The sequence below is a fragment of the Macrobrachium rosenbergii genome, chromosome 2 (genome assembly GCF_040412425.1).
Source record: "Macrobrachium rosenbergii isolate ZJJX-2024 chromosome 2, ASM4041242v1, whole genome shotgun sequence".
Taxonomy (NCBI): Eukaryota; Metazoa; Arthropoda; class Malacostraca; order Decapoda; family Palaemonidae; genus Macrobrachium; species Macrobrachium rosenbergii.
This window is the reverse complement of record NC_089742.1, coordinates 46541479-46564381: the sequence shown is the minus strand read 5'-3', so window position 1 is coordinate 46564381 and position 22903 is coordinate 46541479. Positions and strand designations below refer to the sequence as shown.

At 37.2% G+C, this 22903-nt stretch overlaps 3 protein-coding genes across 6 annotated transcripts in view; 1 reads left to right on the top strand and 2 right to left on the bottom strand.

Annotated features, from left to right (window-relative positions):
* The window catches only part of LOC136846138 (collagen alpha-1(XVII) chain-like), a 28498-nt gene extending 25483 nt beyond the window's left edge, over positions 1-3015 (top strand). Inside the window, exons 12-13 of the mRNA XM_067116883.1 lie at positions 111-803; positions 1646-3015. Coding sequence (XP_066972984.1) covers positions 111-803; positions 1646-1690 — 738 coding nt within the window. The 3' untranslated portion in view covers positions 1691-3015. The remainder of the gene's footprint in view (positions 1-110; positions 804-1645) is intronic.
* DCTN2-p50 (dynactin subunit 2) overlaps positions 1-22903 on the bottom strand; it is a 177123-nt gene that overhangs the window by 39448 nt on the left and 114772 nt on the right. The window lies entirely within an intron of this gene.
* On the bottom strand, positions 5080-21886 carry LOC136846149 (glutamate-gated chloride channel alpha-like). Of its 4 annotated transcripts, none has more exons than XM_067116920.1 (11): positions 21756-21886; positions 19357-19445; positions 17486-17577; positions 14691-14755; positions 14463-14555; positions 13614-13741; positions 11191-11273; positions 6957-7091; positions 6102-6331; positions 5650-5766; positions 5080-5334 (listed from the first exon to the last, which is right to left on the bottom strand). In XM_067116920.1, exons 2-11 carry the CDS (start codon positions 19407-19409, stop codon positions 5173-5175), a joined length of 1158 nt encoding a protein of 385 aa, XP_066973021.1. In that variant the 5' UTR covers positions 19410-19445; positions 21756-21886; the 3' UTR covers positions 5080-5172. The 4 variants fall into 4 exon arrangements, with proteins under 4 accessions (XP_066973021.1, XP_066973037.1, XP_066973028.1 ...); XM_067116936.1 differs by having other exon boundaries at positions 5677-5766; positions 21756-21883; XM_067116927.1 differs by lacking the exon at positions 11191-11273 and adding an exon at positions 8229-8311 and having other exon boundaries at positions 21756-21883.

The following is a 22903-nucleotide window of genomic DNA, read 5'->3' as shown; positions in this document are numbered from 1 at the left end:
CTGATAATTATCAGGTCATCATAAAGTAGTCTTTAACTCAGCTATACGGACACTATGATTGTTGGGATTAAGATGATTCAAACTGAGTTTTTAATCTCTTCTATCCACAGGTTTTAACTGAAGCAGATGTTACCTTCAGGGTGTTGAAGACACTTAAGCCACAAAATAAGGATTCAGACGACTCTGCTCCCCCAGTAGTTACTGCTGCTGTTGCTGATACCTCGCTGGATACAAACTCGACAGCTACAGGAGTGTCTGATTTTGTGCAAGGAACACCTACATCCTCACAAACACCTAATTATGCCGATAACAATCAGTACTACGGTTCTCAGAATAACACCGGGAATAATGGCTACTCATATAACAATGGATCCAACTTCTCAAGTCCAGTCCCAACTGGCGTGCCGCCACCACCAAATATTAACCCGAAAGGTGGAAGTGGTTATGGTCAAGATACAAGTCAGAGCTATGGCTCAAATCAAGGATACTCCAGTCAGGGACCAGCAGGAACCACAAACCAAAATTCGAACTATTCTGGCCAAAATTACTCAAACCAAGGATATGGCAGTCAAGGGTATGCCAATCCCAGTGGATATTCGTATCCTGGAGCAACGCAGACTACGCAAAGTAGTGAAGATCAGGGTGGGCAAAAGGTTGCTGCTACGAATACAAGTCAGGCCGTCAGTGCAGTTCCCCCGCCACCTCCCCCACCACCACCCCCACCTGCATCAACCACCGCAACGACGACAGATAACAGCACTCCAGATTTCTCAAATTATGGATATGCAGCTGGCTATTCCATGGTAAGTCTCTACTACTGCTATTCCAACCCAGTGCTGCATGATGCAATTAGTTCTGCTCATTCTGCTAGGGGTAAAGTGTCCACTCCAGTCTCCCAAGATTCCTGAAGATTCCTGGGGTAAAAGCATACATGTACAGTGTACCCTACCTAGACCATTAATTAGGATATCTGTTGCTTCTCAATATATTTCGTTGTGCTTTATACACCATACAGTACTGCATTTGTAAACTTATTTGCGTGAGCATATCTCATGCATCGTGATCTGTTAAGCTTCATGGGTTTTCTAACTTTCATGCTGCAATGTGTCCACTTTTCATTTGTTAACAAGGAATGACAACATACTTCAATACAACATTTTCTACATTATTTGCATGGAATAACATTTACCCTGGTATCATCTTTGCAGTTTACTAGGTTATGCATAACCAAATAACTTTCAGTTTATCATTACCCATAAAAGTGTTTCAAGTTGTATATCACTTTCCATTTTTTAGTAAGACAGTTCTTCATTCTTCTTTTATCATTGATCAGATACACAGTTTACAGCTCCTATGAAATTTTTTTGACTGCATTACTGCACCTCAATCTAAAAGTTTTACAACATTCATAAATTGTATGAAAACGGGTTTTTATGAGTAGGTCAGTTTCTTCATACAAATTTTAATTTTGTTATTAATTATAGACCCTGTTTTTTGTTTTGATGCGAATAAGAATGTCATTGAGTAAGGACAGTATTAAAATAAAAATGTACTGTAGTACTATCATTAGTAAGAGTAGATATGCCCAAGTATGAATACTGATTGTTGTGTCATTTGTTTTAATGTGTATTTTTCTTTATTTCAGGGGTATTATAGTGTGCCACCACCTGCATATACCCAGCCATATTAGATATAGAAGAGAAAGTTCCTTTTATTTGAAGTCTGAAGGTAGTTTTCTTTTTGTTATGAGAAACATTTTTGTATTTTTTCTAAATTTATGTTCCAAAATGTAAGGATCTCTTACAGCTAAGAACAGTTAGAAAAGAAAAATTGTTTGCTCGTGCAAGTAAAAGTGAAATATAACATACTTTAGAGATAAACATAGAATCTTGAGAACACCGCAACATTGAAGGACATACACCTTAATTCATTCAGTGCAAACAAAAAGTTATGGAAAATATTTGTTTTGTGAGATAGCAATGTTAGGATGCGAGCATGGAAAGATGTGTGAGAATGCTTTGCTTTGAATGTGTGATATGTTTAATGTTGATTCTGGTCGGTTTTTTCTCTTGTATGTTACGTGGCTTCTAAAATTATCTTGCAAGTAGCAGTATGCATCATAGATGTAACCTGCTATTACAGAACTTCACAACAATATTATTTTCTGTAGTCATTATTTTGAATAATACACATTTATTTTCATCTACAGTCTTGTGTTACACGGATGTAGATGAAGAAACTTTAAGGTATAATAATAAAAGACGTTTCATTTGTCACTGAGTTATTGAATTTTTATTAGAAATATTTTTATGAGTGTGCATCTGTAGACATAAAATGTCAGTTTTGAATTACAAAAACTTTTCTCAGACTGGCTAAACCATCTTAAGTGTTTGGATTTAATACTGTAATGTGCACTTCTCAAACATTGTAGGTGCAAGAAGATCAGTGTCAATAGGAAACCATAGTTGTTATGGATGGGTGTGAAATGTGAACGTATTGCACATTTTATTCATATAGCAATGCAGAAGGCATTTTGTTTGTAGAATTTGTATGTTCAGGACTTAGCATCGAACAAAATTATATTTTCAGGTGAATTAAAATCTTTGTTAAATTGTATATTAAAAATTAATGCAGTCCCTTCACCCTAAGATGCCAGAACGGTACAGATGCTATTATTTCTGTAAGCAAGGTAGACCAGAATATGGAAGTTATTTGAGCAAAGTAATGAAAATTTCAGTGAAAATGTTACAACAATATGGGCAACTTTTTGGATTTTATCAGATTTGCTCTTGACACCTTTTTATTGACAGATCCATTTTGCTGAGAAATGTATCCTTTATTTGCAAATAAGAAATTGTGTTTAGCTATGTTAACACATTGCTAGAGGCATTATTGATGACAAAAATGAAAAAAATTTTGAAGTTTCATTCCTGGAGACTCCGTGGTAAAATTTATCAAGCCATAGGACACTGTAGTACTGTTTGCTAAGAAATAAATGAAGTTATAACAGTAAAATTGCAATTTGTAACCCTGAATATCTTATAATATGACAGTCCTTCTGTGTTACTTTTTATTCTTGAGGTTGGCTTATTTTTATTATCAAAAGCTAGCCTTAACTTCTCTGGTATAACCAGACAAAGGTAAATATAATGTTGTTTCATATCAGCAGCCAGCTGTTATGAGTAGCAGGAAGATGTTGGAACTCTAAGAAACATACAGTAGTTTTGGCTATGCTATTGAAGATTTTTCAGTTTAAAATCACGGATTATCACACCTTGAATTACCAAAGCATGTTTTAAATATTGTATAAAACCTCTTGAATTTTAACATTAAAAAGGTCTTCCAATCTCTCTTGACACCTAACCACATACTGTATGGGTAAAGAACATCAGAAAGCAGCTATGGTAAGACTTTGCTAACCCTAATTTGGGGGAGACCTTGTCTAGATTAACTGAACTGCTCTCATATAGGCTTCCCTAGAACAGTTAATTATAACAAAATTTGTCATACGATAACCCAGGCTAGCAAATTTTAACAATTTATGTCATGTGGGTTACCTTAGCCAAGGCTACCAAATAAACATACTGGTGTTACCAAATTGTTGTAATAAAACTTGGTATGGTTATCTGCAGTAATGAAGGGTTATAATATGTGGTAGGAATGTTTGTGAGATAAAATATGCTTGGCACTTTTCTGTGTTTTACCAAAGTACTGAGCATGCACTATCCTATCCTAACCTAACTTTTCCCCCACCAGATGCCTAACACATTGCCATTGGGTAGGGACCTGCAGAGAGCAAGTGCTTAGAGCTGACGCATAACTTAGCCGTAAGTAGATGCTCTGAACTAAAATAGTTAGGTGTTCTTACCTTTTCCGTGCCCCTGTATTGACAGCTTAAATTGTCAGGATTGAGCTGTAGATGACAACCTGTGTGTAGTGTTGAGTACATTTCTGGTAGCTCCCAAAACATGAAAAGGGTTGAGGTTGGAAGGCATGCCTCCTTACTAGTACAGTAGCGTTCAAGTTATGTGGTTGAGGGAGGTGAGTCTGATTTAAAGCTTTGCTCTTAGTTTTAGTTTGATCTCTGGACAGGATGATGACCTGCAATGCACCAGGAGCTTGGTGTATACTGTATTTATCCACCAGGTGTAAAACAAGACTTAGTGTTGGTATATGCATATGTATCATTTTGTAAAATGTTGAACTTGATGAACCAGAATCAGTGAAGCCCGTGAAACTTGATATATTTGGAAAGTAGTTTTGCTTAAAAGAACGCCTGAATGAAATATGATTAGAAAGATAAGTGGGCAAAGGCCTGTGCTTCCCCAAGTTAGTTTGAGCTCATTTTTTGACTACCAACCTGCAAAGCTAAGAAGCCTGATAAAAATATTGGACATTATACCAAGAATATTTACTTTGCAATAAAATACAAACAGGCTTTTAAGTGAGTGTTAGCAGAATTGTCTTCTGGACGACAGTTACTCCAACAACCAAGAGCTCATTGTATTATTTGGCAAAACTCTGAAGTATGTAACTGGTTATGAGAGCTGTTAGGACAGCATAGACACAATGTACAGAGAACATTTCTGAATTCAGAATTTACCAACCCCTTCAGCACTTCTGTGTCGTTTTCAAAAACTTGTTCAGCTTGAAATGAGAGAACTTTAACCCCCTGGCCCCCAACCCCACTATCAGTACTTCTGATTTTCGTCTGGTTTGTGGATCTCTACAGTTGAATACATTTTCATGACTTTTTCATTTTTGCACTAATTTTCCTGGGACACATACAGTACTCCTCCTTTTGCTGATCTTGACCTAGCGGTAAGCGTGTCACACGATATTCCAGTTTTGTCTGGTCTGCTGTTGCTCTTGCAAACTTTTTTTTCTAAGTTAATCAGGATGGCTGTCGTCACTATGATCAGGTGTTCACCTTCTTGTTTCCAAGTAATTCTCCCTGATATGTGCTTTCTCGTTCAAAGGATTCTTGCCAGCTTGAGAAAACATTTACATTTTACAACAGGTACATTGAACGCTGAAAGATCCGATGACCTTGACAAAAGAGGGAAATAATGGCTAAAATATTTTAAAAGGAATATTTTTTATTCACCGGTAACAAAATTGTTTATTGACAGAACTGAGTTTCAAAAGATGGGCTTTGTTGATATAAAGGTATCACTCATGGGTGTAATTGGAAAGGTAATAGGGCCAGTAGATGAAATTGAAGAGAAGGAACGATCCGGGAAATAGAGCCCGGCTGATTCGATCAAGGAAACGTGCTTGATTTACGTAAGTCTTAGGATTCTCGTCGTCCTCGCCTGTTTTACACATTGGCATCTGAAAAGGAAGTGGAACAATATAATCATTAAAATTCTAAGACCCTATAAAGATTGTAGCTGCTTATCCGTAGGAGCTTGTTCCATGGGGATGTGATTCAGGCATTAATGTGAATGTATAAATCACAGATACTTATCACATTATGAAAACAGCAAACAAACACTATTATATTATCAGATGTAACCAGAAGGTAACTATTACAAATACATTTCCTCAAAAATAAATAATATTGGGTCCAAAACCAACACCAAGTAAAATTTAGACATCTTCAAACTAAATTTCAGTTCAGTTAGAACAGCAAAGCTTTTATCATACCACTTGACAAGATGGGGTATCCAGTACCTTCTTATTGGCCAGCCAGTTGACAAGAGTAAACTCTAGGAGGGCTCCAAATACCATTATCATACACATTCCAACCCATACGTCAATGGCCTGAAAGAGGCAGAGAAAAATATTCCTACACTAACGGTTTCCAGGAGGGGAAGCACTGAGTTGAGACGATGATTATGTGAGTGACGTACGTTTCAGCACTGTTTGCTAATGATTTAAAATTTCTTTAAGGGAGGTAATTACAATTCTAGTTTAACTGAAAAGAGGGTGGATCACAAAACTCGACCTAAATACAGTTTATCAAACTTATGTTTGGCCGAAACTGTGAAAGCATTATTTTAGGAAAACAATCTGTTATACATGACCCTACATTATATACGTATGCACTGCAGGTGAATATCACAGTACTGAATATTAGTTTGATCATCCGCACTTACTTTGATGTACGAGACTGGTGGAAGTTGTTGGCGAATGCCACCAGCCAAGGTAGTAAGTGTGAGCAGTGTAGTGACGCCTATGGAAACACGTCCAGGAACGGAATTGGGATCCAACCAGAATGAGACCCAAGAGATCGATACTATTAAGACTGTCGGCACATAAGTCTGCAGGATGTGGTACCCATTCTGACGACGGAGTTGGAAGTCCACCTTAAGGGAACTAAAGTTCCCTGAGAAGAAAGATAAAATAAGGGGGCTCATTGATACATTTTTAATCCAAATAAGAAGACCACGAGAGTTCAGGAGACAAATGGGCAACACCATGGCAAACAGAAGAATTAGGTGTTGTATGAAAATAAATACGGAGGGAAATGGATGTCAGATTTAGAATTACTCAATATGACAGTTCCTTTCTGTGTAAAATGTTTGATGCATTTCTGTACTTAGTTGTTGTGATGAGGCAGTCGGTAGCAACAAGAGTTGTAAGAATTTTTATTTTTATGAAAAATATAAAATTGTATTGGCAGAAGGGAGAAATTACAGCTAATAAAGATCCTGTGAAGAAACTGGAGCATCAAAGAGTTTTGGCATATATAACTCTCAGCTATGTATCCACAGTAATTACTGCCATAGATTGAAAACATTAAACAATGACGTACAAGAGGAAATATTCAACAGTGAAGCTGCATGCAATGTTGGTGTATCTGATCATGTGTTGTGCTCAACCTTTTGAGAATAATAATCTTTCTTTTCTTGCGTTAAAACTGCACCGAAACTGTATGGATTAAGTGAGAACCATGACCTTATTCTTCACAGAAAATACAACAGAATAACTGGAAGAAGACTTCGACTAACCTGTTTGCAACGGCATGACTTCCTCGAAAGCAGAGTAGCCTAAGAGGTCAAACTGAGCAATTTCAAGGTCGTCAGGAAGGTCAATTGGGATGCCTTCGACCCATTGGAAATTGATGATTTCATCCGTATTGGCATCTGTTGGAAAAAACAATGGTCAGGTTTCAGCAGATACCACTACACTACTACTTACCTGCACTATTACCAATGATTGTATTGTATTGTGGTAATAAGTACAATAAAATTTACAATAAGAACATCAATAATACTTCAAATCGTCATTATAAAAAAGCACTCATCCACAAGAACACAACTGTAACTTCTGTTTTATAAGATGGAAGCAATAACCAAGAAAAGGTGTTTATCATCACTCTGAAATCTGGGTAGTGAAAGGTCACAAACAATGTTATATCAGACTGGATAATCACTTTGATGTTTACCCATTGACTACCTTATAAACCACTTACTGTAATAAAAGTATCCTGTGGGGAAAGGAACAGCCTCTGGATGGATCAGAAGCCTGAATCCAAATGATTCCTATATTGTTTGCAACGTTTTCAGCTATTAGTCCTTCCATTAAAAGTCCTCTACATAAAATTCAGTGCAGGCACCATATTCTTTTCAAGTATTTGTTAAATTTTAAATTTCCATGTCCTTTACTCCAAAACAAGTGATTGTACAAAAATCAGTGTGCCTGATTGTCAGCTTTCATTTTAGGTAACTCAATAATCATTTATTGGCTGTCCAAACAAAGGGCATTTTGTGCTATTAAAACTAGGCAAGTGCTGTTATTTCTTCTCAGAACATGCACGTTTCCTTTGGATACCCATACACTCGTACCCATATCTCTAAATTATCTTTCATCTGTTCCACCCATAAAATCTATTGTCTTGAAATAAATAGCATTTAACAGCATTTGAGATGAGTATGAGGACTTAATTAACAAAATTAAATGAAGAAGTTACTGAAATTGTCAAATGTGGTTATTTCTGGTTCTTTGTCAAAACGGAATCTTTCAGAAGCTTCCTGCATGAAAATATTGAAGAGCAAAAGTATTAAACAAAACCAAGGATAAATGATGTTAGCATGTATATAATTTTAACAGAAAAGTTCATCATATTTTAGGATTAAAAACTTGGAAGTTGTGGTAAAATGTCTGAAGAATTAAATACCTGTTTTCAAGGGTTTTTTATGAAATCTGTTAATTGCAAGGTGCTTGGCCAAAGGGATCTTCAGGAGAGAATTTAAAAATTCAACTCAAAACTCTATACTCACAAGAACTGACGAGAATGCAGCAATCCTGTGAGTCAAACGGGAAGTGCTTGAAGTTCATAATGCAACTGAGTTTTGCATTTATCCTGGTGCAAGATAAAAGAAGAAGAAAGATAGAAAAAGAAAGTCTTCATGTGGCAAAAGAGGAAGACGTCAAAAATAACCTGTGGAACAACACAGACTTCGGTATCATAGCTTCTGGATTGCAAGATGACTTGGCTCTGAAGATGCCATCAGTGTGGAAAAGGGCCGGAGACTATTTCATTTTAAATGTATTTCAAGATTACTAATTTAATTTGTTACAATAGAGATGAATTGTATCAAGAAACCTGAACATGGTCAATATAGTTGTGCCATACTCTCCTAATCATTGTTAAAAGACAACTCAAATTTGAGTCCTTCACCATTAAATTTTTTAGCTTGTAGTGCTAGCCATAATGACTTCAGAATGATGACTGCAATGATTATTTTAAAGCAAGTCCACTTTAGGTTTATTGATTATTTTCTACACCGTGCATCAGTGACCTTATAGGTACCTGTAAAACACATGACCTATGCCTCATCACTAAGCCACCTTCTGCACGGTCCTGACATTTTTTAATATATCTTATCAAGGCTCTTTTGAAGTTCTTGTAAATGGTTAACCTTATCTGAAGGTATTAACGCTTGTTTGGCAATATCTCTTCACTGAGTTGAAGATGGTTGGTAAAGGTCAACATATCAAAATGAATTTTCACTCTGTCTATGTTTAATTCTTCAGAAATTCATCATTTTTATGTTGCTGATCTCCAGCTCATGTCCTTAACAATACTTCATTAAAAATAAGCAGAAACATGCCTACTGTATTATGGGAAAAAATAACGGTCCCCCTGAAAGGACAGATTGCCAAAATGGGAAATTCCATGTACAGTACAGTGTTTCTTCAACGAAGACAGGCCACTTTTAAATGCATTTTCCGTCCTCATTCCCCACAGATAAAAATGAAAATCAGTTACACACAGACAAGTCAAAGAATGATTTTTAAGGCTGAAGTCAACTTTAGCCTTCATTCTGATCCAACGTATGTGCACGTTCAAATGAGTAAGTGTCAGTGGATATACTGATAAGATCAGAGATAAGGAAAGCGTATAATGATAAATGATAACTAGGAAGGAAATGTCTGAATTTTGAAGCAACTTCACAACTTGAAGTATCCCAACGTCCGTGGATATTGGTATTTACATTTTAGAAAAGCAGCTATAATAAAATTCACTGCATTGATTTAGTGAATATATGCTTAGATCAATAGTACAGGTGACCAGTATATTAAAAGCAAACAGATTCAGAAAATTCATCATTATACGTGACAAATTCATTTTACTGACTTTAAGTGGCTTCTGTATGTAAACATATCTCTTCTGCTATTGGAACACAAGAGCCAGATACTCATTTCAGCCTTATAAAGGAGTGACAGGAAAGCATAGTAGAATTCTGCAGCCATCATGATCGCTGAAGTAAATAATTGGGTTCATGGTTATAGAATTTTGCCCCTTGACCACATACCTAATCATTAATGATCCATTGAAAGCCAGCCATCCTTTTGCTTTTAGATATCTTTTCATTCTCCACCTTTGAAGTACCATGAAGTCTTCAGAAACGTATTGCCATTGGCCATTCGTGTTTACAGAACATTCATACGACTGACAAAGATTTGAACAGTCAGCAGGAAAATCCATTGAAAGCCAGCCATCCCTTTGCTTTTAGATATCTTTTCATTCTCCACCTTTGAAGTACCATGAAGTCTTCAGAAACGTATTGCCATTGGCCATTCATATTTACAGAACATTCATACGACTGACAAAGATTTGAACAGTCAGCAAGAAAATGCTGGAAGTGTATCAGCCTGTCATATTGAGATGAAAATAATGGAAGTACTCATCAACAATACAGTTTGAATTCAGTTAATATCACTTGGATTTAGCAAAATCAGTAAGAAGCATATCATTAATTGTTGGTCAGTTTGCAGAAGCAGGGTCATCCAGTTAATAAAGCAAAGGGTTTCAGAGTCTCCATATGCAGGATCTCACTGCCTAAAATCAAGAAGAGCTCGCCAAAAGCATCAGCACAGACCAAGGGAAAAGGAAGGATTTTAGCAAAACATTCTTGATGAACTTCTCTGTGGCATTGGTAGTCTGATGGTAATGTGGAATCATATGACCAAGCAAATGCTTCTGAGAGCATTGTAATTATGCTGTGTGAGATTCATATTGGAAAGTGTTTAGAAAATTGCTGAAGTTGACTTTTATAGAGGTAGTCTATCTACTTGATTAGCACCTAGTTTGGGAATAGACCCTCCTAGCTTATGAAACATTCTAACTTGTTTCAGAGGACAGTATCACTTGCCAAGTCTGTCTTTGAATGGTAATTCTGGGTCATCTTTACATATTTGTTATCCAGTTAGCCTAAAATTGCATGAAATTTCATAAAAAGACCACTGGAAAGACTTAGCCTGTACAGAAATATCTAATATCTTTCCGATTATATGTATTCACTGTCACTTTCAAGAACAGAAGCAAGGATACAAAATTTGGTCAGTGGATCTTCCCAATCAGCAGATGACAGTGCGTGAAAGAGGTATCCTGATTGTTTGGTAAAAGAATTCGTTACAGTGTCTCATTAAGAACCATTTTAAAATCAGACTAGGTCTCACCAGGGCTTGGTATCTCTGATCCAGAAAATGCCAATTGTGAAATGTACTGGAGAAAATCTGGTATCTTTCTTCTTTTAGATCTACCTAGAGTGGGTTCTAGACTTACTGTAGTCCTACAAAGCATTTAAATCCTTTTAACAGACTTCAGGATCTGATTGACTATGTGGCTGGCTATACAGTAATTATGTAGCGAAAGAGAATCACCCTTTGCCTTTCACTTCCCAAGCTTCAAGTGACCTACTTTTTAGTTCAGCTGCATCGTAGCGACCTACTTACAAGAAGAGAGATGAGCATGGCAAGTCTGGTCATCGAACGGATAGTGCTCGAGCATCAAGTGGCAAGATAGCTCGGCGTTGACCCTGCGAAGAATAATGAAAATAGGTCACACGTTCAGGATAACCGGAGGATTCACCGGGAGCGCTTTCAAGGTAACAAAGGCTCATCATTCAGGCACAAGAAGGCATAGAACCTGGTTCTCCGGGCGGGAACGAACGTTCCCCTTCTAACGGTTTTTTGTGGGTCTAGTGTGATTTCAACTTGTGAAGCTGCTCAGAAGATGATGCTTATGATTGCTTTGTTAAGATAGATTTATCATATGCCTTTCCAAGTGTGTTTATTTAAATGAATTTAAAGCAGTAATTTATTGTTTTATAGGCATTCTGGAGTTGTGGTTTAACAGAATACAATGTCAGAGAAGTTAGTCAAGCTCAACAAAATTTAAATTGGTGTTTTCCAGTCATCCTATAGTCCATATTATTTCCATGCTTGGGCTGTAAAATTAAAGTGCCCTTCAAAAGAATTACAACTACATCAGGAACGCAGTATGATGACAAAAAAGCTCATACTAAAGATATTCAGTTATGGAAATCAAGGGGATGAGATCAGGTACAAGAACTTTGTCATATCAGTTCCTTAACGGAGAAAGAAAGAAAATATACGCTGAGAACAAAATTGCAAGACATATTTATGTTTGATCAACAACAAAACTGAAAGATGGAGGCAGTACACCCTGACTAAAAGCAAACTCGACTCATAGATCTGCTTTCTCAGTTTCCAACAGATACGGTGTTAAAAAAGCAGAAAACGTTGCTATCCTAGTGTCTTGGCTGAGATGAGGTGGTAATGCAAAAATCAGCAAGGTTATTGCATCGATCACGGCCTTCTATTTAATGTTTTTGTATATCGGCTTTTCGGGTCATCAAGACAAAATGAATAATATACAGATTCAACAATAGAGTTCAGACTAAAATCATTATGTTTGTAAAGGGATTAAGGAATATGAGAACCCACCTCTTAATCTTTAGTCCGAGCAGAGAACATGGTTTAAGCTCCCGTGACTAAGCTTCAGTCCCCCCAGAGGTTTGCCTCTAAATGTGACTTATTCATTACAGCAGATTTCTTGAATAAGAACTAAATTTGATATTTAAGCAAGACGCGTCATCGTCCGAAGATCTCTCAGGAAAAATGATTATTGTACTACTTTTGAAAGAAGGCGCCAATATAGGTTACCGGTTTTGCACCCAGAATCAAGAGCTTATAAACAAGCTATTTAGGTTTTCAGCTGGGGACAGTTACAGAAGTAATTTTGTGGATAATTCAAGGTGAATGAAGCAATAATGCTCTGGATAGGCAGTGGAGACTCCATGCAAAATTAAAAGATTCAAAAGAACTGATGGATTCTGCACGCAAAAGCAAATATTTAAGCTCATGCTTTTTTCTTTTTATTACACAAGCAGTTTTCTCAATGTATTTTACTATATGAAGAGTTATGAGGGAATGTAGATCTATATCATAATGTTGACTGGTCCCTGACATATAAGATGTGGTAGTGATAGACCTACGTACTACAAATTGCCAGCCACACTTGACCTTACAAAGCCACTGTCTACCAGCCAAGCAAACCAGTTTATGTTCAGGAATATTTATGGCTAACTGTAAAGGAGACGGCCGCATGAAGATGTCATTTATTAATATAATAATTTTTCCTTAAATATTATAGAAAAGGGTCCATATAATGCAGTACAGTTGAGATAATCTTAGAAATGTGCCATGATAATAAGAAATTTACTGTCTTTTGCTCATGTTTTGAAGTTCATCCCCCTAGGTTCCCGTAAGGGGGTTAGTGCCATCAGTGCACCTCATGGGGTGCACTGTAGGCATTGCTAAAGGTTCTTTGCAGCATCCCTTCCGCCCCTAGCTGCAATCCCTTTCATTTATTTTACTGTACCTCCGTTCATATTCTCTTTCTTCCATCTTGCTAGCCACCCTCTCCTCACAATTCTCCTCCCGTTACACCTTTCAAACCTACCTACTCCTAGTTTCCTTTCCAGCGCTGAATGACCTCATAGGTCTCAGTGCTTGGCCTTTGGCCCAAACTCTATATTCCATTCCATTCCATTCATCCCCCCAGAGAAGCTGGTACTAAATATGGCGGAAGCTCCTAGGGACGCCATGTTGAGTACCAGCCCCTCGGGGATGAAAGTTAAAATTTCAACAAAATTCGCTAAATTCCTCATTATATTGGCTCATTTCTCAGATAATCTCACCCGCACCACATTATATATACCCTTTTCTATATTCTTCAGTCAAAAAATTACATTAAGAAACAATACCTTCGTGCAGCCATCTCCTCTACATTTATCTATATATTTATCTGTAGGCCTCGTTCATTACAACACTACCGAGAGCGAAAAACTAACCTTACGCTGTAGAGAATGTGGCCAGTGTTGTTGACTCTGAACTGGATATTGGGCATGGTGACAGTGTGGATCTCGGCATCTTTCACGTTGTGGAAGTAAGTGTCAGGGCGCCAGATTCTCTTCTGCATCTGGAAGTTGGAGGACAATCAAGGAGGTCTTCATTAGATGAAGGAAATGTAATTATATATATAAAGAAAAAATCCAAGAGGGAAAGAGAAACAATGGAGTACTGCAAGGCCTTTCGACTTCTTGTCCTTTACTTAGCAGACTGAAGAAATATAAAAATAAGTTTACCAAGGAAGTTTGTATAAATGACAGATGGGGATTACCAAGGAAAACATATGTATCTGGAATTCCTTTGTAATCCCCATCTATCATTTATACGAGCTTTCTTTGCAAGCTTTTTATATTTCTTCTTCTACTAAATAAAGGACAAGAATTCGAAAGGCCTTGCAGTACTCCATTATTTCTCTTTCCTTTGTGGATTTTGTCTTTATTTATATATATTCATCACGTTCCATATTTTTGTGATTCAGTTATATATATATATATATATATATATATATATATATATATATATATATATATATATATATATATATTGTGATTTAGTTATATATATATGTATATATACAAATTAAATTTTCACTCAGTAGAATAACAGATACAAAATTTGCAAAGGTTGAAATCATGAAAATATCTAAATTTTAAAATAGTACATAATAAATAACTTTTAAAAAACCAAGAACTTTAAAGTAAGAAAGATCAGCACATGACTCCTTGAGAGCTAGAAACCGAGGGTAGAGGTGAGTGGAGATTTGTGGAAGAGAAAGCGCAGAAAAGACCTACCTCGGGATCTCTTATGGTCATACTTCTGTTCAGAGAGTTCTGCAGACGGGTGTCCACCCAGTGTTGTCTGAGAAACACGTCGATGCTGTAGTCCTGTAAAAGGAGATCTATATTTCCAATGACGAAATGACTGAAATATGAGTCTCATATTTCGGGTCTTATGTCATGAATTAACTTCGGCATATTAAGAAAAAGTTAAAATGTTTTATCAGAACAGGAGGCACTTACCATGTTAGCTGCGTTTAGCGAGCCGAAGGAGTTGATAAACATCTGTATGGAAATGTTTGTAGGTCCTGAAAACGAAAAGAAATGCAGAAAATCTCAGAGATCACGATTTTTGAATAAAAGAAAATGAACGTAGTTGAATTTAAACTAAAGGATTAACTCTTGGCAAAGCGCGCGAAAGCTGTCTACCGCCGTTTACCTGGCATTTATTTTACGGTTTGCGCTTATTTTGCCATGTACGTATCTAAAAAAATCTCAAAAGTTACTTCAATTTTGCCAAGCAATGCTGGTTTTTATTGGGCTCTGAAAAATTTACGGAAGATACTTTACAAAAACATAACACAGCTTTGGGAAGAAACTATAGGAAATGAATCGTTTTTTGTGATGTCTGTAAGGTTCTCACGTTAGGACACCCTCAGTCACTATCGAGCATTGCACTTGTATATCATTAATTTTGTCGCGTGAATTTATTTACTCTAGCACCCCAGACTTCTTCTTCAGAGAGAGAGAGAGAGAGAGAGAGGAGGGGGGTTTTTGGGGTGGGTGTGGGGGATTCGGTTGCATTCGGAGTTTGTTGGGTCTAACGATCGCTCAGTTAACTACAGTTCTTGCAGGTGCTTACAAAGTTTGGCTTAGCAACATATCAGATCAAAAGGTTTTCTGGTTTGCGGAATGCATACAAAATGCATGGAGAGAGAGAGAGAGAGAGAGAGAGAGAGAGAGAGAGAGAGAGAGAGAGAGAGAGAGAGAGAGAGAAAGCACGGTGAAACATGAGGAAACACATTAGCTATTTCTTAATTAGAAAACCTTTTGTACAGCTATTGGCAGTGTCATGTCGCTTGAAAGCACCAAAATATTTATCCCTCTTGACCTCAATGTAAGAATTCTTGAGCTGGCATTAAAATTGTAGATGAAACATTCTCTTCCTAGTCAAGAGAACGAAAGGATAAAAGATTAACAACGCGACTCCGTTTTGAGGCCAAGCAGAAACAAGGAAACCATTCAGAAGTTACTCATTTTCTAGGGTAATGAGAGAAGAAAAAACTCGAAATGACTAATTTTAGGGCAAAGAAGAGACAAGAGAACGATTTGAAACTAATTGATTTATAGGATTTAAAGTAAAAAATAAAACGAATAGCGATTTCACGTCTATAAAAATAAAAACAATTGAAATACGACAGGCAATGCATATCATCTCGAATAATGAAAAGAAGAAGAAGCTGTAGGCACATTAATTAGACTCATTTCTATATATCTGATTTCTCTATCTAGTCACCTTTGCAGACAGCAAACTTTTCTCGAATGGTCTCGAGATTTTCCTACATCTGAATCGCATCAAAACCTTGCCATCCCATTTACTAATCTGGTTTAATCTTTCTTACGAGCGTTTTACTGGACGATAGATTAACTTTTTTTTTTTTTTTTTGCTGGGGGGTCAGATAAGTTTCTTTCTTTAGCACGTCGTAAGCCTATAGACTTGACTTGCAAGGCATTCCCGAGTTCCTTTTTGGCGACTCAGACAGACAAATGTACTTTATTTTTCAAATACACAACCACATGCATACATACTATAGAGAGAGATAGAAACTCATTAAGGTTACACAATGAAATTGGAAGAACACCGAGTTAATTCCCCCATTCCTTGAAATCCCAAGAGAGAGAGAGAGAGAGAGAGAGAGAGAGAGGAGAGAGAGAGAGAGAGAGAGAGAGAGACGGACATTTCAGAAGCGCCAACCAGGTAAATGCCGAACGTTTCACATCCTGATCGCATTTCTCAAGTTCCTTCCGACTTGCAGGTGCCTCCTCGGGCCAAAAAATGCCGAATTCCTACTCTCTCTATGATAAAACCAACGTATTTCTTTCCTTTTTGATGGTGAATCGAATGAGTAGGTCTATAGGTCTAAAGGCTTAGATCCAGCCCTTACTTGGGCCTACTGATCAGGGTTATAAATTGTTTGGCGAGGTGTGAGACAGAACATCGTATCGGCATTTCCTTCTGTTTAAATCGAGAAGAAGACTTTGTGACTCTGCTATTTCGGTCATTTTGGCACCTGTGGCCGTGGTCACGTTCTTTATATCTCGTTGCATGGCGAGCACTAGTTCGTAACAAAGGCCCCATTGCTTCCATGTTGCTTACAATGCTTTGTCACTATTCAAACTCTTGTGCTTGGATCTAGAAATTTCTCATAACTTTCAATGTTTTTCATTGCCTAACAAGTTCATATATTTCCCACAGATGTGTCCCAAAATATCCCAGTTCTTCTCTGCGTGTAATGACATATTTTTTATAAGAAAAAAAATCGATTACATGATAAACTCAAAACAAGTAAATATTGAACTTATTTGTTAGGAATTTTGACTTCAAGACTCTTCGTGAAAGAAATAATACGAAATTTTATTTATTTAGAATAACAATGACATAAAGTTAACTCGCACCAACAGAAGAAAATCTCGAGCCGTCAAATTTTACATTTGCCTTTAATAAAGATAACTTTAACGAAACTTATCCAGAATAATTTTCCCTTTTTTGCATGAAATCCTATCCGTCTCAAAGTCTTCTTGCCGTTGTAAGTTCTATAGTCATGGCATTCTGCTTTGCACAAATTATCAGATAAAGACAATGTTAACATTTACGGTGACTGAAGCTCTAAACTGCTATCATCGAATAATAATTAAAAGTTATAGGTTAATGGCCCACCAATCTCCCTCCCACTCAGGATGTCTTACATTTCGGGACCATGGCTGTGGGTTTCCGCTAAAGTTTGCTTAGACCTAGATTCATGCAGGCCTAGACTTACTGTCATAGTCTGCGTCAGGCCACTCGTTGACGTCGTAACTTTCCAGCAGTTTTTCTAGTATTTTCCGTTGTTGCGTGATTCCTCTCGCGCATCTGCAAGAAGAAGTTTCATTGTCTCACTTCACGGGGAGTAGTTTCTAATACTAAACTGACTGACTGTTTGTTTATCAGGGTCTCTAACTGATAATTTGTCTCTTTAATTCTAAAATAAACCTATTTTCTTATTCTTTACCGGTACTGAATTTTGTGTCATATTCTAAGCTCGAATGATTCTTTATGTGTCACTTAGTCTACTGTCAAGTTAGTCTTTTGTTTTTACCATGATTATGCCAACATAGATAAAAAAAAGTGGCCTTTATCAATGCAGTTTCCCCCCGAAAATCTAATCAACTCTTATTGGCCCATACCCAACCGCTCGGGGAAGTTTAATTGAAATCCAGTCATACCTTTTCCAGATATCTTTTAAAACAATGAAACGAACTGACAGACACGGCTGATTCCGTAAACTCCATTCAGCTTCGTCTACGAAGGGAATTATTTTGAGGTACTCCAGACTTATCAGGTAAGCGTCCTTATGCCAGGATTTTTAATTAACTGGGGGAAAACTTTAAAGCAATATGATTGTTGGCAGGTTTGCTCATGGGTTCATAGACAACACATACCCTCCTTCCCAATGGCTAACCCCCCCACCCCGTGTGAATGAAAAAAAAATCTTTAGGTCAGTTCGTATTTATACGCGCAGGTCTGCGAAGAAAATTAACAAATTTCCCGAGCTAAATATACTGAGAAAATGGATAAAAGCGGTTATTATGCGGCCAGTGAGCAAAGAACTGAAGATAAGATAGTAAATAAAACTTAACTTGAAGCAGTTTTCTAAAAGTAAGCTATAACTTTTCATGCGTCTATTTGTATCGGTCTGAAAAGTATGCGGTCGAAGTTTCAGGGGAGACTGAACACAAGCAAGAGATTCTCTTTTATCTCTGTTGGCAGATATACGGCAGAAAAAGTTATAATTTTTACTGAAGGCGACACATTGACATACAAACGTAGGCTATCTTTACCCAGAAATTTGTGGTTTCCCAGAGTGAGTTGGTTTAACTTGAAACACTCTTAATTCAGCAATATTTACAGACCTCGTCCTACATTTTCTTGTATGTATGTATGTATGTATGTATGTATGACTGATGTATGTTTGTATGTATGTATGGGGACAAATGAAAATTTGTGGACAAACCAAGAACAAACACCATTACTCCTGAATTTTCTTTGACTCCCATTTTCTAAGAAGCAAAAAAAAAAAAAAAAAAAAAAAAAAAAACGCGCTTGTTGACTAGTAACGAACTCATGCATGCGAAAGAAAGAAGAAAAGAAACTCTTATGAAACCTTCTGCGACGTATAAAATTTAAGGTCTTGCCCCAGGCGTAGGGCCAAGACGGCCGCTCAGATGAAAGGCCCTGGGAAATTTACTACGTACCGACACACTATTTAAGGCCTTGCCTAGAACAATTATCAGAGTCGTTGTCTCTTGTTTTTCTATCGGTCTACGGGAGCTCATTTTGAATTCATCGGCACTCACAAAGGGAAGAGGGCTCTTGAGTAATGTAGTATTGAATTTAAGGAGACTAGGACCAGCCGAAATAGGTCACGAAGCTCGGAAATAATGATGTAATTGACTTCTATGAAACAAAGAAAGTTGCATCACGTTATGAGGATGATGGCGGGAAACAAAATTTACACGAAGTAATTTTAGCGGTTAAAAAGATACTGGTCTATCTTGTATTGTAAATTCGACAATAATCAGTGTGTGTGCATATAACTAGATAGATAAATAGATGTTTAACTTTCGATGACCAAGAAACGTTTATACTTACCCTGCTATGAATAGCAGCGCTAACAATAATTGCGTTAATAAGGAAGACAGCATTTTCACTTGGCGTACTCGGTGACGGCTTCCTATAACCTGGGGAAAGGAAAATTACAATTTTATGATAAACATAACGTAATTCACTACTAACAGCGTTATTTAAGAAGTAATAAAATTATATCTATGTTTAAATCACAATCATTATCTCGTTCTGCTTGAAATGGTGATAGAGCTTAATTAATAACTTGTGTGAAGAGGGGACAGGTTTGACACCAAACCGAATATAATTGCTTGGAGGACTTAAGTGGCATTAATTTCTTATTCGACCTTTATTTTTCTTCACTTAACACAGTGACATCATCAGTGCTTTGGAAAATCTGAATCTTTGCGTCTGGGTTTGATATTTAGACCCTCGTGAAAAAAGTGACACAATTTGTTGTGGCTCGGTAGATTTGGTTCAGAAATCCCTCTGTCACGCGCGACACGATTCTTAATTCCCCGAATTTCTGTGTCGTCTGTGGAGAGCTTTAATTGTTATCCTGCTCTTTGGCTCTAATCGTCATTCTTTCCGCCAGCTCTACGATACTTGACTCTCTCAAAAAACACATTGGAGTCAACGCGCGCCATTTGTAAGACACTACCGTAAGACTTTTAGTCTCATCTTCCTCGTTCTAGTTTCTTAGCTTTTGCTTAACTTTTTTTTTTTTATCCGGGGAAGGAAGGGAGTTGACGAAGGATGATTTAATGGGTATATACCCCGGGGGAGTTGAGATGCCCGGATAGAAATTATGAAAATATTAATCAGTTGCCAGCGATATGTTTTGCAACCAGCGTCGAAAACATTCAAATCTCTTTCTTTATATCGTTCCACTGGCCTTTCTTTGACCTTTGATCTTTCTTTGGTTGACCTCCAGGAAACTACTTGATTTATTACTCTCTTTTTCAACATATTCTCTCACATAAGCCTCACGTTCATAATACCGCCAATGAGAGTTGGTGCACTTGGCCCGAAATTTGCATCAGACCTTAGAACTCTGGGTTAGTGGCGTCAGTGCACCTCGTGCGGTACACTGTAGGCATTACTTAAGGTTCTTTGCAGCGTCCCTTCGGCTCCTAGCAGCAACCCCTTTCAGTCCTTATATTGTACCTCCGTTCATATTCTCTTTCTTCCACCTTACTTTCCTCAGTCCTCTCCTAACAATTGATTCATAGTGCAACTGCGATGTTTTCCTCCTGTTACACCTTTCAGACCTTTTTGCTGTCAAAACCAGTGAGTGAAAGAGTAAGTTTCTTCAAGAAACCCATAAATAAAGACTGTTAGTGTCGAGATAGTTACCTGACTTGGAGTTTCGGTCACAGCTGAAAGACTTCGAAAGTATCTGTTGAACACTGGCGTACAATTTCTTCCATTGCAACTGCAAATATCGGTTATCTGATAACTCTTTATTATAACGCTCTTAACACTCGGTCGTGAGGATATTGAAAACACGCGAATGTAATTTATTCCCGAAGGAATAAAACCAGAAAAAAACTGGATTTCCCGAGATTTTAAAATTTTATCTTCTATAACATCAATGAGTCGTGTAGCCTAGAAATTGCATACCAATACGATTATTGCTATTATTATTTATTTTTCCGGAAATGACAACTGAGATGAACTCTGCGCAACCAGGCAGATGCTACAGTTTAAGTTAGAGAATGCTCTGTTATACCTTCCACATATCACCAGATATCACAGCACTTTGGGGACTAGAGAAATTAATCAAGAAACTAAATTAAGCTGAATTAAGAAATTTAGAAACTGAATTAGGCTGAAGGAAAACCTTAGAACGTAAAAATTCAGATAACCATCAGATGCTTGGGTGAAATTATAATAAACATAATGAGAAGAATTGTCATCAGATTTTTATGAAACACTTGCATTTTCCTTATCATAGTGTTGTGCTGGAATGAATGAATATACGTCTTCTTCGTGAATATATGGTTATTATGTGACAACATGATATCATATTTACTTTGCAGAATGGAACAGACATGGCAATACATTTGCCAGTAATATATTTGAAAAAAAAAAGGGTGCTTGACCTAATTTGGTAAATATGTCCATAGCTTTTCTGTGTATCATTTTTTTGTTTGCTTACACACTTTTCAAGGCTAGTTCTTGTGATCTGGGAAATAAAATGGGAGTTTATTCCACAAAAGTTTGGTTAAAACGTGATAACAAGTGATGTGGTTTCTGTTCAGTAAAACCGTCAAATATTAACTTACATATGCTTACACACTTTTCAAGGCTAGTTCTTGTGATTTGGGAAATACAATGGGAGTTTATTCCACAAAAGGTTGGTTAAAGCGTATTAACAAGTGGTGTGGTTTCTGTTCAGTAAAACCGTTCAAATCTTAACTTACATATTAAGTCCTGACTGTGCTTGCAACGTTGCTGACTGTCTTACTCTCTTTCTTTCTCCTTCTCTCTTAGTCTCTCAGTGAGAGGTATTTCTCCCCCTTCCTCCTCTTCCTTCACTTGCCAAGAGACTACTGAATCTGAGACAGTCAACGAACCCAAGTTGGCAACTTTGGAAAAAAAAATCTACAGCCTATCCTATATATTTCCCTAATGAGGGCGTGGCGTCTTCTTCTGTCGTTAATTTTGAAGACGGAATCGTTAATCTTTCCGTCTCGGTGTCACCACTATTTAGAACGTTTCCCCTTTTTATTAAGCAAAAGCAAATTATTGAAAGCATTACGTAACACTGTTACTGTGATATCTGGCGATGTGTGGAAGGTAAAAACGGAGCATTCTCTAACTCGTTACTGTAGCATCTTCCTGTCTGCGCATAGTTCATCTCAGTTGTCATTTCCGGAAAAAAAATAATAGTGATAATAATCGTATTTGCATGCAATTTCTAGGCTACACGACTCCTTGGTATTATACAGAATAAAATAAAAAAAAACTCTGAAATTTCAGTTTTTTCCGGTTTTATTCCTTCGGGAATAGATTACATTCACGTGTTTTAAATATCCTCGCGACCGAGTGCTAAGAGCATTATAATAGAAAGGTATCTGATAACCGATTTCGCAGGTGCAATGACAGAAATTTTACAGCGTTGATAACGTTCGTATCTGCGCCACTCAAGACAATTGTTACTCCAACACTTCCTGGTTCCTGGTCACAGCGTTTTCACGCGAGATAATACAGGTTTTTTTTTTTTTCAAGATCGTGGTAGTTTTAACCGGAACCAGACAGTTTATACCGTGGGAGGGAAAATAGCAAATGCCAGGAACAGCTTGGACGGAATTCCTTTGGCTAATTTCTCTTCTGAAAAAAAAATAGAAGAAAAATGAACTCCCCTTCGAAGTATATAGCTTACGAGACAGGAATCACGTACCTGGAGTATCTCTCTCTCTCTCTCTCTCTCTCTGTTAATTGGCAATGGCTTATCCCTTACATTCTTCCTAGGAACAATAGAATTTAAAGAAAAACAAGAGTGTGAAAAAGATCGTTCTTTTTTTAAAGCTCCATCAGATACGAACGTTTTCACTAGACGTTCGCTTTG

What these genes read in the sequence shown, in the direction of transcription:
- LOC136846149 (XM_067116920.1), bottom strand. Translation starts at nt 19,409, where the DNA reads ATGCTGTCTTCCTTATTAACGCAATTATTGTTAGCGCTGCTATTCATA. An exon ending in CACATTCTCTACAGCGTAAG is followed by an intron (nt 11,274 to 13,613) that starts GTTAGTTTTTCG and finishes TATTCTTCGCAG; the next exon opens with GGTCAACGCCGAGCTATCTT. An exon ending in ATACCCCATCTTGTCAAGTG is followed by an intron (nt 5,335 to 5,649) that starts GTATGATAAAAG and finishes CTTCCTTTTCAG; the next exon opens with ATGCCAATGTGTAAAACAGG.